This window comes from Mobula hypostoma, chromosome 8 (assembly GCF_963921235.1).
Source record: "Mobula hypostoma chromosome 8, sMobHyp1.1, whole genome shotgun sequence".
Classification (NCBI taxonomy): domain Eukaryota; kingdom Metazoa; phylum Chordata; class Chondrichthyes; order Myliobatiformes; family Myliobatidae; genus Mobula; species Mobula hypostoma.
This window is the reverse complement of record NC_086104.1, coordinates 44,732,414-44,746,291: the sequence shown is the minus strand read 5'-3', so window position 1 is coordinate 44,746,291 and position 13,878 is coordinate 44,732,414. Positions and strand designations below refer to the sequence as shown.

General features: G+C 37.5%; 1 protein-coding gene across 2 annotated transcripts in view; it reads right to left on the bottom strand.

Moving 5' to 3' along the window:
* The window catches only part of gpatch2 (G patch domain containing 2), a 300,732-nt gene that overhangs the window by 211,223 nt on the left and 75,631 nt on the right, over positions 1 to 13,878 (bottom strand). The window contains exon 6 of one of the 2 annotated variants that reach the window (XM_063055750.1): positions 9,142 to 9,177. The exons of the other annotated variant lie outside the window; for it this stretch is intronic. Coding sequence (XP_062911820.1) covers positions 9,142 to 9,177 — 36 coding nt within the window. The remainder of the gene's footprint in view (positions 1 to 9,141; positions 9,178 to 13,878) is intronic. 2 annotated transcript variants of the gene reach the window in all.

Genomic DNA, 13,878 nt, shown 5'->3' with positions numbered 1-13,878 from the left:
GAGCCTGAAGAGAGACTTAGACAGTTTAGGGGAATGGGCAAAGACATGGCAAACGACATACAATGTTGGAAAGTGTATAGTCATGCACTTTGGTGGAAGAAATAAACGGGCAGATGGGGAGAGAATTTAAAATAGAGAGGCAAAGGGACTTGCAAGTTCTTGTGCAGGATATCCTAAAGATTAATCTCCAGGTTGAGTCAGTGGTGAGGAAGGCCAATGCAATGTTGGCATTCATTTCTAGAGGTATAGAATATAAGAGCAGGGATGTGATGTTGAGGCTTTATAAGTCACTCGTGAGACCACACTTGGAGTATTGTGTGCAGTTTTGGGCTCCTTATTTTAGAAAGGATATACTGACATTGGAGAGGGTTCAGAGAAGATTCACGAGAATGATTCCAGGAATGAAAGGGTTACTGTATGAGGAACGTCTGGCGGCTCTTGGGCTGTATTCCCTGGAGTTCAGGAGAATGAGGGGGGATCTCATAGAAACGTTCCAAATATTAAAAGATTAGATATGGCAAAGTTATTCCCCATGGTACAGGAGTCTAGGACAAGAGGGCATGACTTCAGGATTGAAGGGCGTCCATTTAGAACTGAGATGCAGAGAAATTAATTTAGTCAGAGGGTGGTAAATCTGTGGGATTTGTTGCCACAAGTGGCTGTGGAGGCCAAGTCATTGGGTGCGTTTAAGATAGAGATAGACAGGTTCTTGATTAGCCAGGGCATCAAAGGGAATGGGGAGAAAGTAGGGGAGTGGGGATGACTGGAAGAATTGGATCAACCCATGACTGAATACCGGAGCCGACTTGATGGGCCAAATGGCCTACTTCTGCTCCTATATCTTATGGTTTTTCCTCAGCTTTTGATTGTGAGTTTATCTGGTAGTTTTGATTGCAGAAGTTCTTGGACACATCTGTTTCATTTAGACATACTTCAATTTTGTTCGTACTATTGTTTCACTTTATTTGTTTGAAAAGCCGTTGTAATATCGGAGAAACTTTATTCCATGATGAAGTTGGAGGCACTATAGCATAACCATTACCTCATTTTTTTGAAATCTGAATTTTCAAGCTTCTTTCTGTTATAGATAACCTCACAGATGTACTGCATTAGACATATGGATTCTCCACACAGCAATGTATACTGAATAACAAATGGTTAAACAAACCAAAAGAGTAACATTGAGTGAACCCTACAAATTAAATTTTAATAATTTGTTCAAATAAGTAAAGAGCTTTCTAGTATTCTCCTGTTGAGAGCAATGATGAGAGACACTTCGGTTTTAGTCCCTCACCAAGGCAGAAAGATGCTGGAGAGCTAGTACTGGGAGGACTGATGGAGATACAGATTTACCACATAAAGGGAATGCCTGAAGGTTACAGCAGTGCATTTTCAAAATGGAGGTAAATGCAGTATTAAATGAGAGAGTAGGGTACAGGTTGCAATTTGAACCTCATGAGTGAAAAACTGGCAGAGTCAAATTATCGATTCACTTGCATATCTACATGTTGGATTTTTTTCTTCTTGGAAGTATACTTTATCCAATAGATATGTACAAATATATAGTTCAGATTTACTGTGTCTCTGTGGAATGGACAAACTTCCTTGCTTATTGGAAGCTGACTGTGAAGGATCTTCACGTGGTGGATGTGAAATGCTTTCTCGCATATTTTCAAAGTTTGAAGTAAAATTATTATCAAAGTACATATATGTCATCATATACAACCCTGAGATTCATTTTCTTGTGGGCATTCAGGGTAAATACCAGAAACACAATAGAATCAATGACGCAAACACCAGAAAATCTGCAGATGCTGGAAACTGAAGCAACACACACAAAATGCCGGTGGAACGCAGCAGGCCAGGCAGCATCTATAGGAAGAAGTACAGTCAATGTTTCAAGCAGAGACCCTTCGTAAGGACTCCTGCTGCGTTCCACCAGCATTTTGTATGTGTTGCTAGAATCAATGAAAAACTGCATCTAACAGGATGGACAAGCAACCAGTGTGCAAAAGACAACAAGCTGTGCAAATTTAAAAAGAAAGAAAGAGAACAGAAATAATAATAAATAAATAAATAAGCAATAATTATCGAGAATGTGAGATGAACAGTCCTGGATGTGGGAATGGTTCTGTGATGGGGGCGAGTGAAGTTGAATGAAATAGCTCTATTATTGTAGCCCTTATATCAACATTACCTTTGTGTTTAGGCTGAGCTGAAGAAATTAAGTCATATCTGACCCAACTGAAGTCCCATTACTTAAATGTAGGCTGCAAACATGATTGATGATTATTTCTGGGGTAGTTGCAGAACAGACAAGAATAAATGTCAAATCGGTCCCAAGATTCGGTGATTTCTTAATTCATGTCTTGTTAAAGAGCCATCGTGAACCCTGAAAGGCTTCATATTCTATTCTGACTGCCGTAGCTCACTGGGGACATCAAGAAGCATGGCAGATCACTATCTGAAATTTCAGTCTCACAAATACTTTCATGACCGCACCAGACTAGAAGAGCTTAGTGACACATTCACAAACTTACACATTCACAAACTTCCTGATGAATTTATTACTCCCAATTCCTCAATCTGTCTCCTTGACTCTGCTCCAGGAGATTAAAATTCACAAATACGCTTTGTAGGTAAATCAAGTTCTCTATCTATGTACTTTGTCAATTTTTCAATTGTCTGCCCACCTCCAAGATCAAGTGCATCTTTGCATAATATCATACTTCTCCCTCAGTCACTATCAACAAATATTCTGCATCTATTATTCATTCCCAGCCCCATTCCCTCTTTGCAGAACAGCCACTGACACATAACAGCAGTGAATATGAGAAGATGGTAGACATAGGGCCAGCAGTGCCAAGTCCACAGAGAATGGCATGGGACTATCAAAGCTCCAGTAAAGTGGATGGAAATGATTCTTCAAAAGCAGCTATAGAGGATTATATGAGGTACCAGCAGGCATGCCGATTTTTTGGTGTATTATATAGATTTGACCATAAAAACATAATTGAGATAATTATCCCTAGCTAAGGTTGCATGATTATTGCAGGCCTTTGTGATAAACATTTTTTTTTTATAGAGTCATTCACGAAATTAAGCCAACAGTATTTACTGTTAGATGTGCCCAAACCCAGTCAAGCTTAGCCCAATATAAAAATATAAATGCTCTCTTATTTTGTTTTCACTGTCGAATAAACATTGTGCAGAGCTAAAATCTTAAAACTCTTATTAGTATCATTTAGCAATCTGGCTCTCCGGAAATAGCTTCCCATAAACTGCCTGATGTACTTAGATAAAAATATGAAAAGTCAGAAATGGGAAGAAGATTTTGTCTGGTTTCCAATGTACCACATTTACATGTTTCCACTCATGGCACAACTTATTAAATACTTTTGCCAAAGGTAAGTTATTAGGATGGTCTGGACATACAAATTTTAGGATTTGTTTTAACTTTCTGTAGATTTCTTAGGTCTCTTTTTGGCAGATTCATTAGGGAGCTAATGTAGTCTACATTATTCTGGCTCAAAAGGCAAAATACTGGAAACAAGCCAAAATATTAAAAATAAAAATTACCTTGGATTCCAGTGGGAATTTAACTGTGCACTTTCAGGACATTCATGCACTGCAGCAATATCCAAAATAGAACATTGGAAAATAAATACACTTATTACTTTCAACAACCACCTTCCCTCCATCCCCACCCCCATCACTGAACACAGATTAGACAGTGAATATTCCTCTTTGCAGCTTCTTGGACCACATGACACTTAGCCCCATTGTAATATTTTTGTATTTCTTTTCCATCTGTCAATGGTGCAAACAGTTGATTTAGCTTTTACAGCAGGAAAGCAAGCTAAATCTAACATGAGATTTCAAGATACTAATCAGAATAACAAAAAGAAAATGCAATAAAATGAATTTAAGATACACATAAACTAATGTTTATGGCTACATTCAATGCTTTTTTTAGTCTACACTTTTTCCCCTTCAGCAATATGAAGCTAAAATCAACATTTTTGAAACCATTATTCATATCTGCTCTGTTTTATAAAATTCTTGTTTTTTTTTACAATGCTGTGTATGTTAGGATGATATAAAAAGGATCAGTCTTATTCCCTCTGAAAATAATGTACACAATTTTTAAAAATATTTACATCATGTCCTTTCATATTTTAGTTACTTGCACTGATTCCTATTACAAGACACAGAGAAATTTCACTATATCTATAAGTTGGCTTAAATCTAATTAAGAGAATGTTGTGTGCTTGGAATTAATTGAAATCCATAAAGTGGTTAATAATACACTTAATGTTTTCAATCTGTGTCACATATTATGTTACTGAACTAAGGTATATGAATTCTGTATCAAATCAACCACCCCATTGGACTGCCAAGTGATTTGAGTTGATAGATCAAAAAGAGGACCATAAAATGTTGTTACATTTATACTTCACAATAACATCAAAGCAATCAGAAGCATTCAAGGAAGAGATACAAGGGGTTCAGGTTAACTAGGTTTCACAACAAGAAAGGGTGAGATAATCAAATCTAGATTCCTTTGAACAATCAATTGCAAAAAGAATAAGAAGACAATAAGATACGCTACGACAGACACTGGGATATTAAAAGGGTCAATCTTGCTCCCTCTGAATATAATATACACTGTTTAAAAAAACACTTCTGAAAACTGCAGAAAGCCTAGATAAGTAAAGAAATACAGAGCTAAAATTAAAATCAAAAACAGGAATAGATACAGTATGAAGACAAACAAAACAAAAAGAATAAAAAATGTTTTAAGTACTCAAAGAGAAAATGGATAACCAAGGATATAATAGAGTCCATTCATAAGCAGAGAATGTAGGTAAAGCTCTTAAGGAATACTTTGAAGCTGAATTCATGAAAGAAGAGGATTATATTGATGTTGTACATGAGAAGAATGTGACATATTGAATGTTCTATAGCAAGAAGGAAAATATTACAAATTTTAGTCTCCTATAAAATACAAAAAATTGCCAAACATAGATTAAGTATGCTTAAGATTATAAAGTAGGGCAAAAGAGGAAATTGTAAAGGGTCTGACTATCATTTTTCAATACTTCCTGGCTGCAGGCAAAAGGCAGGTTTTGCTAATGTTAAAAAAGGGAGGAAGAAATAAACCAAGCAATTAGAGGTCAGTTGGTTAAACCTGAATAGTGGACAAAAGATTGAAATCTATTCAGAGAAATAGTATAAAATTAATTTAATGTATTTATTACTCATGAATGATTAGTGTTTAGAATTATGAGTCTAGATGGATTAAATATGAAAGACATACGTATCTTTCTTAACAGAGCATATATCTCAAAGCAATTGCAGAATAATTGGAGTGGAAACAAGGCTTTTGTTACCTGAATGTGTACACGAAGACCCATTGGACTTTATTCTAAAATGTGGTATGAAGTGGCTCTATTTTGTCTGGCATAGACCACATGAGCTCAATAGACTTTCCTGTGATAGTTCATATTTGCATAGAAGGAACAAAACATCTATTTTATGGAATAAAATGTGATCAATTCAGATATTGTTCCAGTTAAACCAGTTCAAAGGGAGTCCTGGCCAGAAGGAGCAACCTCAGCTTTGCGGTACATTTGAAAACACAGACTGGAGCATGTCCGGGAAGGCGGCTACCTATGAGCATCACATTAACATCGATGAATATGCAAGACCCGTGACTGCCCATACAGAAGTGAATTGCGGATGTCACCATTATTAAGCACTTCAATATGAGGGCAAATCATACAGCATGGCTGACAGCAGAGGTCCAGGAACTGCTGAGAGATTGGGATGGTACCTTCAGATTGGGAGATAAAAATAGCTCTCAGGTCAGCAAGAACTGCGTTTTCCTGCACCATCAAGAAGACAAAATGTGATTATTCACACAAAATATATAGTCATTTCTGTGACAACAGAGACTTGAAGTGCCTGTGGATAACAAACTACATGTCCACCCTGTGTGTCAATGAAGGTTGACGGTTCATTTCCTGATAGGCTGAATGCCTTTTATGCTTGATTTGATGCGCAGAATAATGTGTTGGCAAGAAGACCCCTTTTCCCCTGAGGAACATGCACTGTTTGGCCGCAGCTGATGCGAGGAAGACCCTAGCCACATACCTGGCCGGGTGCTGAGGGACTATGCAGCCCAGGAACAGAGGTTCTAACAGAACCTCTTCAACATCTCTCTGGAACAGTCGCTTGTCCCCCACAGGATTCAGGGAAGCCACTGTCAACCCCGGGCCCAAGAAGGCAACAGTCATCTGCCTCAACAACTACCATCCAGTGGCACTGACCTCAACAATAATGAGGTGTTCTGAGTGGCTGGTATGGATCACATTAATTCCCATCTTCCTGTTACATTGTAGACTTTCCCATTAGCTTATCTCTCAAATCAGTCCACTGATGATGCCATAGCCTCAGCACTCCACTCCATCCTGTGGAAAATAGTGCCCCATTTGCTAAGATGCTGTTTATTGATTTCAGCTTGGCATTTAATACGATCATCCCTCAGAAGTTGGTGGGCAAACTGTCTTCACTGGTCTCAACCCCTCTCTGTAACTGGATCCTGGACTTCCTGACAGAAAATCAGTCAGTCCGTGTTGGCAGAAACATCAGCTGAGCACTGATGCTCACCAGGGCTGTGTGCTCAGCCCGCTGCTGACACATGACTGCACTGCTAGACCCAGTTCAAACTGAATCATCACGTTCGCTGATGACACAACAGTGGTTGGTCTCATCAACAATGATGAGTTGCATTCAGAGAGGAGATTTTTTTTCCACAGGTTAGTAGCGGTTAGTAGAATGTGCAAGTACAACTTGAGTCTTAATATGGACAAGACCAAAGAGATGATCGTGGACTTTAGGCTGACCACACCTCACTGCACTTACACAGCTCCCCCATGGACCGAGTTAGGAGCACCAAGTTTCTGAGAGTGCACATAATAGGCAATCTCACTTGGTTCCTCAACACCACCTTTTTGGTTAAGAAAGCACAGCAGTGTCTCCACTTCCTGAGCAGATCGAGGAGAGTGAGGCCCCCTTCCCCATTCCAACCAATTTTTATATGAGCATTATTGAGGGTGTCTTACCAGATGCATCATCATCTGGTATGGGAACTGCACGGCATCTGACTGCAAGTCTACAAAGGATTGCGAGGACTGCAGAGATGATCACTGGGGTCTCTCTTCCATCCATCAGAGATATTTTTCAGAAGCACGACGTACACACGGCCCTAAGCATTATCAATAATCCCTTCCACCTGTCCAACAATTTCTAAAAATGTCTACTCTCAGGCAAGAGGTACCATCGCATTAAGACAAGAACTATGGGAAACAGCTTCTTTCCTCAGGTGGTAAGACTATTGAACTTCCTACCACCACACAGGTCTCATCATGCATGAAGGGTCAATAGAGTTATACTGTCTACTTTTTAAACTTGTGTCATAAATGCATCTTATTATTTGTTAATTTACTGGTGGTAATATTACTTTATGTGTTATGTGTGTGAGTTATATGTACTGCACCTTGGTCTGGAGAAACATTGTTTCGACTGGTAGTATACAAGTGTACGGTTGAATGGCAATAAACTGAACTTGATTAATTCTTGTGGCTACTTTAATGAATATAGGTTCCTTTGAATATTCCATTAAGATTTTTGTTCTCTTACTTATTTTTTATTCACAGGCCCTCCCAGCCCTGCTAGCTGCACCGTCCAGCAACCCATATATTTAACACAAGCCTAATTACAGAACAATTTACAATGACCAATTAACCTACTACAGGTACATCTTTTGACAGGAGGAGGAAACCGGAGCACCCAGAGGAAACCCACGCAGTCATGGGGGAATGTACAAACTCCTGAGGCATGGCACTAGAATTGAACTCCAAACTCTGGTTGAGAAAGGGAATATTAATCAGGTTTTCTGCTAACTAGAGGAAAAGTTACTTTTAAAAGAAATTCATTCTCACATTATAACATTGCAAACTGTGAAAAAATGCACCCATGTTTTGTTGGAGTCATCAATCAGAACACTGAGTCGTGAAACTCCTCACAACTCAGAGAAAGATTTGGGTTAAGCTTCAACCAAGAACAAGAAAGTCTAACTTAGAAACATTTATTAAACTTCATAAATTATACCCTTTTTAGAAATAAAACAAAGATGAATGGAAAGATTGGATTTGTAATTTTATGTTAGTCTCTGGTTCAACTGCCAACTCATGAGGCAGGTATTGTTTTAGCTGCATAGTGGTGAATTAATAGCCAGGTGACTTTAACTTGATGTATCTGAAGTTTGAATGGAATAGATATAAATAAAACAAAATCTAACAAATGCATAAATTAGAGATTATGATATGGCAAAAAACTTCTATAACTAAGAGCAAGACTGCTCTCAGATAATTATCTTTTCGAGGCACAAAAAAAAACAAATGTAAATCTTTCCTTAACCTACATTGAACAATGTTTGCCTTATTAAAAACAGAATGAATTATGATTGCACTTTGGATAACAGTTAAAACAGTATTTTCAAATGTAAAATCAATTAAAGGTTTGGGATTTAGACTGAAAATTTATTTTTTGCCTCCAATTCCGTACTGTGGCAAATTTAAAAGTCTATGTATGCATAAATAACTAAATAGGATACCTGCAGATCCAACTTTATCAACGATCTAAGCAAATCAGTGCAGTGGTTTAGAATACAACACTGACTCTCAGAAAGATATGTTGAGCAATACTTGATAAAAAGAGAAAAATATCTCTACCACGGATGTTGATATGTTAAAGGAAAAAAGTGCACTCTCAACTAAAGCATATTTCTTAGCAAAGTTATCTCGCCTCCAGTCTAATAGTGTTACTTGAGTAAGTAATTAAGGAAAAAAAATACAAGGCCATCTGGACCTAAGCAATGGACTGTGGTACATGTTGCTGCCAACAGGAATAATCCAGTAAAACATTGTATGGATTCTCATTCCAGTCCAATTTCCATATCTGTAAATAAATGGGTGGCTTACACTTAACATTGAACCAAACCAAGCAGAGCATTCCAATGTCTGTGTGTGACATGAAACAAATATATCCACAGTTTAACAAATAGACTGGCTTTACCTGGCAAGGGAAAGATCTTTCTCTCTCTGGTACATGCTGCAAGTGCAAACATAAGCATTAGGAAACATTAGAAGGGAGAAAATGCATGAGAAAGAAATACAACTATAAAATATCTATAGGATTCAAAACCATTTCCATAAATTGAGAGTTCTTGGCTACAACTAACACCTACAACAGTATATGTCATCATACTTTCACTTGCTAATATGCTCTCTTTTACAGAGGCAAATCAAGGGAAGGGATGCTTTTAGGCATGCATTCCTAATGGCATCATGAGATGGAAATTTATAATTGCTTCTTTGTGGGTAAGTACAGCTCTAATGCCATATCTAAGTTTGATTACAATACCACTGTGGTAGGCCGAATCAGCATACAGGAGAGAGACTGAAAATCTGGCTGAGTGATGCCACAATGTCAGCAAGACCAAGGAGCTGATGATTGAACTCAGGAAGAGCAAACTGGAGGTCCATGAACCAGTCCTCATCAAATCAGAGGTAGAAAGGGTCAGCAACTTTAAATGCCTCAGTGTTATCATTTCAGAAGACCTATCCTTAGCCCAGCACATAAGTGCAATTATGAAGAAAGCATGGCAGTGCGTCTACTTCCTTAGGAGTTTGTGAAGATTCAGCACGGCATCTATAACTTTGACTAACTTCTTGGGATGTGTGGTAGAGAGTACATTGACTGACTGCATCAGAGCCTGGGATAGAAACAACAATGTGCTTGTACTGAAAATCCTCAAAAAAGTAGTGGATATGCCCAGTCCATCACAGGCAAGCCTTCCCCACCATTAAGCATATCTACACAGAGCACTGTCACAGGAAAGCAGCATCCATCATCAGGGACCCCCATCACACAGGTCATGCATTCTTCTCACTGCTACCATCAGGAAGGTGATACAGGAGCCTCAGGACCCACATCACCAGGTTCAGGAACAGCTATTACCCCTCACCAACTGGGCTCCTGAACCAGAGGGGATAACTTCACTTGCCGTTTTACTGAACTGTTCTCACAACCTACAGACTCACTTTCAAGGACTTTTCATCTCATGTTCTTGATAGTTATTGCTTATTTATTTATTATTATTTTGATTTATTTTTCTTTCTTTTTATATTTGCACAGTTTGTCATCTTTTGTTCACTGGTTGTCCAAGCTGCTGGTGTGGACGTTCATTGATCCTATTATAGTTATTGGATTTATTGAGTAAAAAAATGAATCTCAGGGTTGTATACCATGACATATATATACTTTGAATAATAAATGTGTTTTGAACTTTATTGTTGTTTGGTCTAAATCTGGGACATTCTAGATAGCAATGCTGTGGATGTATCCCATCACCAAAGGGACTGCAGCAGTTTAAGAACATAGCTCATCAATATCTACTTGAAGAGCAAATAGGGATCAATAAAAAATGCTGATCTTCCCAGCAATAACTATATCCCATGAATAACAATAAACATTATCTGGGTCACTGTCTGTCCCTATTAAGTATCCCGTATTCACTCTCACATTTGGTGTCTTACACTACAGTGTCATATACTGAATTACTGACTGTCACTAGGTTAGAGTAGATAAGACAAACATCTTAAAATCAAGCTCATAGTTGCCAGAACTTTGTCAGAAACAAATTAGAACTTACGAAATGTTTTGTGAGATATATGGTACATTTGCTGCAAGTGTACCAGTGACATCTAGTGACAAAGTAGATTCTGCATTTAAACTGTCACTGTTAGCAGTTGCAGTAGGTTTCACCAAGCACAGACCGAGCAGAACTCAACTTTTTCCTTAAGCGACACAGATGAAGTGAGGAAACCTCCACTGAATTATATTGACTTCACCTTAGTTTTTCACATATTCCATTGTTGACAGCCCTACAAATCAAACATAACTGTAGAGATGATCAAGCAGATAAGCACTGAAGATCTGGTAAAACTATTTTCTAAAACAGGTTATTGGAGGCCATCATACCTGAAATCAATGGAATGATTGACTACATTTTCTCAAAGATTAAAAAAGATCCTTATTGCAAATCAGATTATACTTGCATTGCTTTAGACCCCAAAGGGTATGTATGAACACTACTATTTGAATACAATAGCTAGTCTTTAAAAGTAATATATGTAAATACTGAAGTACTTAAGTAGCTATTGTTGGCTTTGCCGTTGACAAAATTAGCAATAATGCAATTAGTTAAAAATGGTTATTAAGATTTTCTTTAGACTTAGAAGGAAAGATGAGATTAAAATGTTTTCAAAAAGTTCACCAAGAATAAGACACTTCTCCACTACTAATACCACCTTCACCTGACCCACATTCACCTATTTTGCAAAATTATATGTTTCATTCAACACTTTGAATTTAATTTAACTTAAAACCTTATCTATAACTTCAATTACAATATATTTTACTCTTGCCGTGAAATGGAAAAATCCACAGAAAATATGACTTTTTCCAGAAACAGGAAAAAGAAGCCAAATATCACTCTGTGTATTTAAACCACACACTGATGAAATCAAGCCACACTGGCAGATCCTTATTAGTTATTGGAAAAATTGTTGGAGTTAATATTGACACAGCAATGTGTAAATCAATATATCTAGAAGGAGCAATACATTTTAATTTAAGAAATGTTCAAACTGTAGCAGCAAATCCATGCACTTAGCACATATGCACCATCAAAAGGTTTGTTCGCAAAGACATTAATTCTGCGTAGATCAGAGGATGGTAGACAGGGCCTATTCTGAAATGTAAGGCATGCAGCATTTGCTCAGATTCTCATTTTACAAAGAAAGCCTCATAAATCACAAGTGAAGCTTATAATAATCTATTTTCAGTTATTTTATGAAGCATTTTCACCCTTGATGCAAAGCTCTTGCATTTCAGTACCATCAAGACAATAATTTATCTTTCTATTGAAGTAAATAATGCAGTTAAGATTTTATTTCAAAATGCATTCATAATCATATAAACATTTAAAATGCAGAACAATGCCGTTAGGCCTGCTGTGTCCAGGTCAAGCGAAAAATTTTAAAAAAAACACCAAATTTCATCATACTTTCCAGTAGGTCACAGCTCTTCAAGTATGTATCCAAGTACATTTTGTTTTAAATATGATGAGGTTTCTACCATTCCCTTTCAGCTCACAAGTTCTAGTTCCCTATCACCCAATGCTGTTAATCCATGCCCAATAGTTTTTGACCCTAATGAAAAGAGAGGTAAGATTTCACTCTATTCTTTAAGCACCTTAATTAAGACTTTGATCATCAGCCTCCTTGTTCTTTAGAAATTAACAGCTTATAGATTTTTTTCCCACTTGGAGGCTGCAGCAGTCTGAAATGCATTTCCTGTTAGGGTGATAGAGGAAATTATCCACACATCTAAAAAGTCTCTGGGCAAGCACTTGAATTATCAAGATGTAGAAGGCTACATAACAAATACTGGAGAATAAGATGGCCATTTGATGGGCAGCATGGATGTAGTGGGCTGAACTGCTTCATAACTCAATGACATAATGTTTTCAATTATAGGCAACATCCTGAGATATTCTGTGCACCGCTCCAATGTAATAACATCTTTCCTTTAATGTGGCAACCAGTATACTTTAACTTTTTAGGTGTACAATCTCCTTTTGTTTTATATTCTATGCCACAGTTAATAAAAAATGCATTTTAATCCAGATCAATATACCTTATCAATCAGTCCTGCTATCTTTAAAAATCTGAACGTATGTTCCAAGTTCCCTTTGTTCTTCTCTTATATATGGTCTATTCCCTTCGCTTGTTTTGCCACCACAAATACAAATTTTCAATCATACTTCTCAGGGCTAATTTTTAAATGGTAGTTGTTTTATCCAACTGAGGAAACCATCCAGATTGTTTTACAGGGTTAAACTTTCATTCCATCTTGTAATCCACCTGGTTAACACTCTACCAGCCATTAATACTTTTATACTGTTCCCTATCTATGTCTAAATAATTAACATTCATTGTAGAAGGCAAGGAGCCAAGAACTAAGCATATAGGTGTTGGATCTCTTTAAAAACATTAAGGTAGTTGTCTTCAGGGCTGAGGGAGGGGAGGGAGGGGAGGCAGAAGATGCTGCAGCACTGGCAGAGAGCTTTGTATCCTCTTGCCACAGGTGAGGTCCCAGAACACTGCAGAACAGCCAATATCATTCTTTGGTTTGAGAAGGACAGTTGAGGTAATCCAACAAATGATAGGCTAGTGAACCTTGCACCAGTTCTAGGATAATTACTAGAAAAAAATCATAGGATTCGGATTTACCCACCTTTGGAAACATGGATTTATTACAGATGTCAGCCTAGCTTTGTGCTGGAAAGGTCACGTCTCACAAACTTGATGAGTCTTTTTGAGTAGTAGGTGATTAGTATATATGCAGATGGCACACAAATTTGTGGAAATGCAGATTGTAAGGAAGGTTGTTGAAGAAAACAACAAGATCTAGATCAGTTGGAAACCTGGATGGAGAAACAGCAGATAGATTTTAATCTCGATAAATGTGAGGTGTTGCATTTTGGAAGTTCAAATGAAAGAGAAAAACATAGAGTTAATGGTAGGAATTATAACAGCCTGGATGTACAGAGGGAGTACAAGTAGACAGGATGGTAAAGGAGGCAAATGGCATGCTTAGTTTCACTAGTTGTGACATTGAGCATAAAAGTTAATATGTCATGTTGCAGTTGTATGTCAAACAACATTTGGACTATTATGCGTGTTT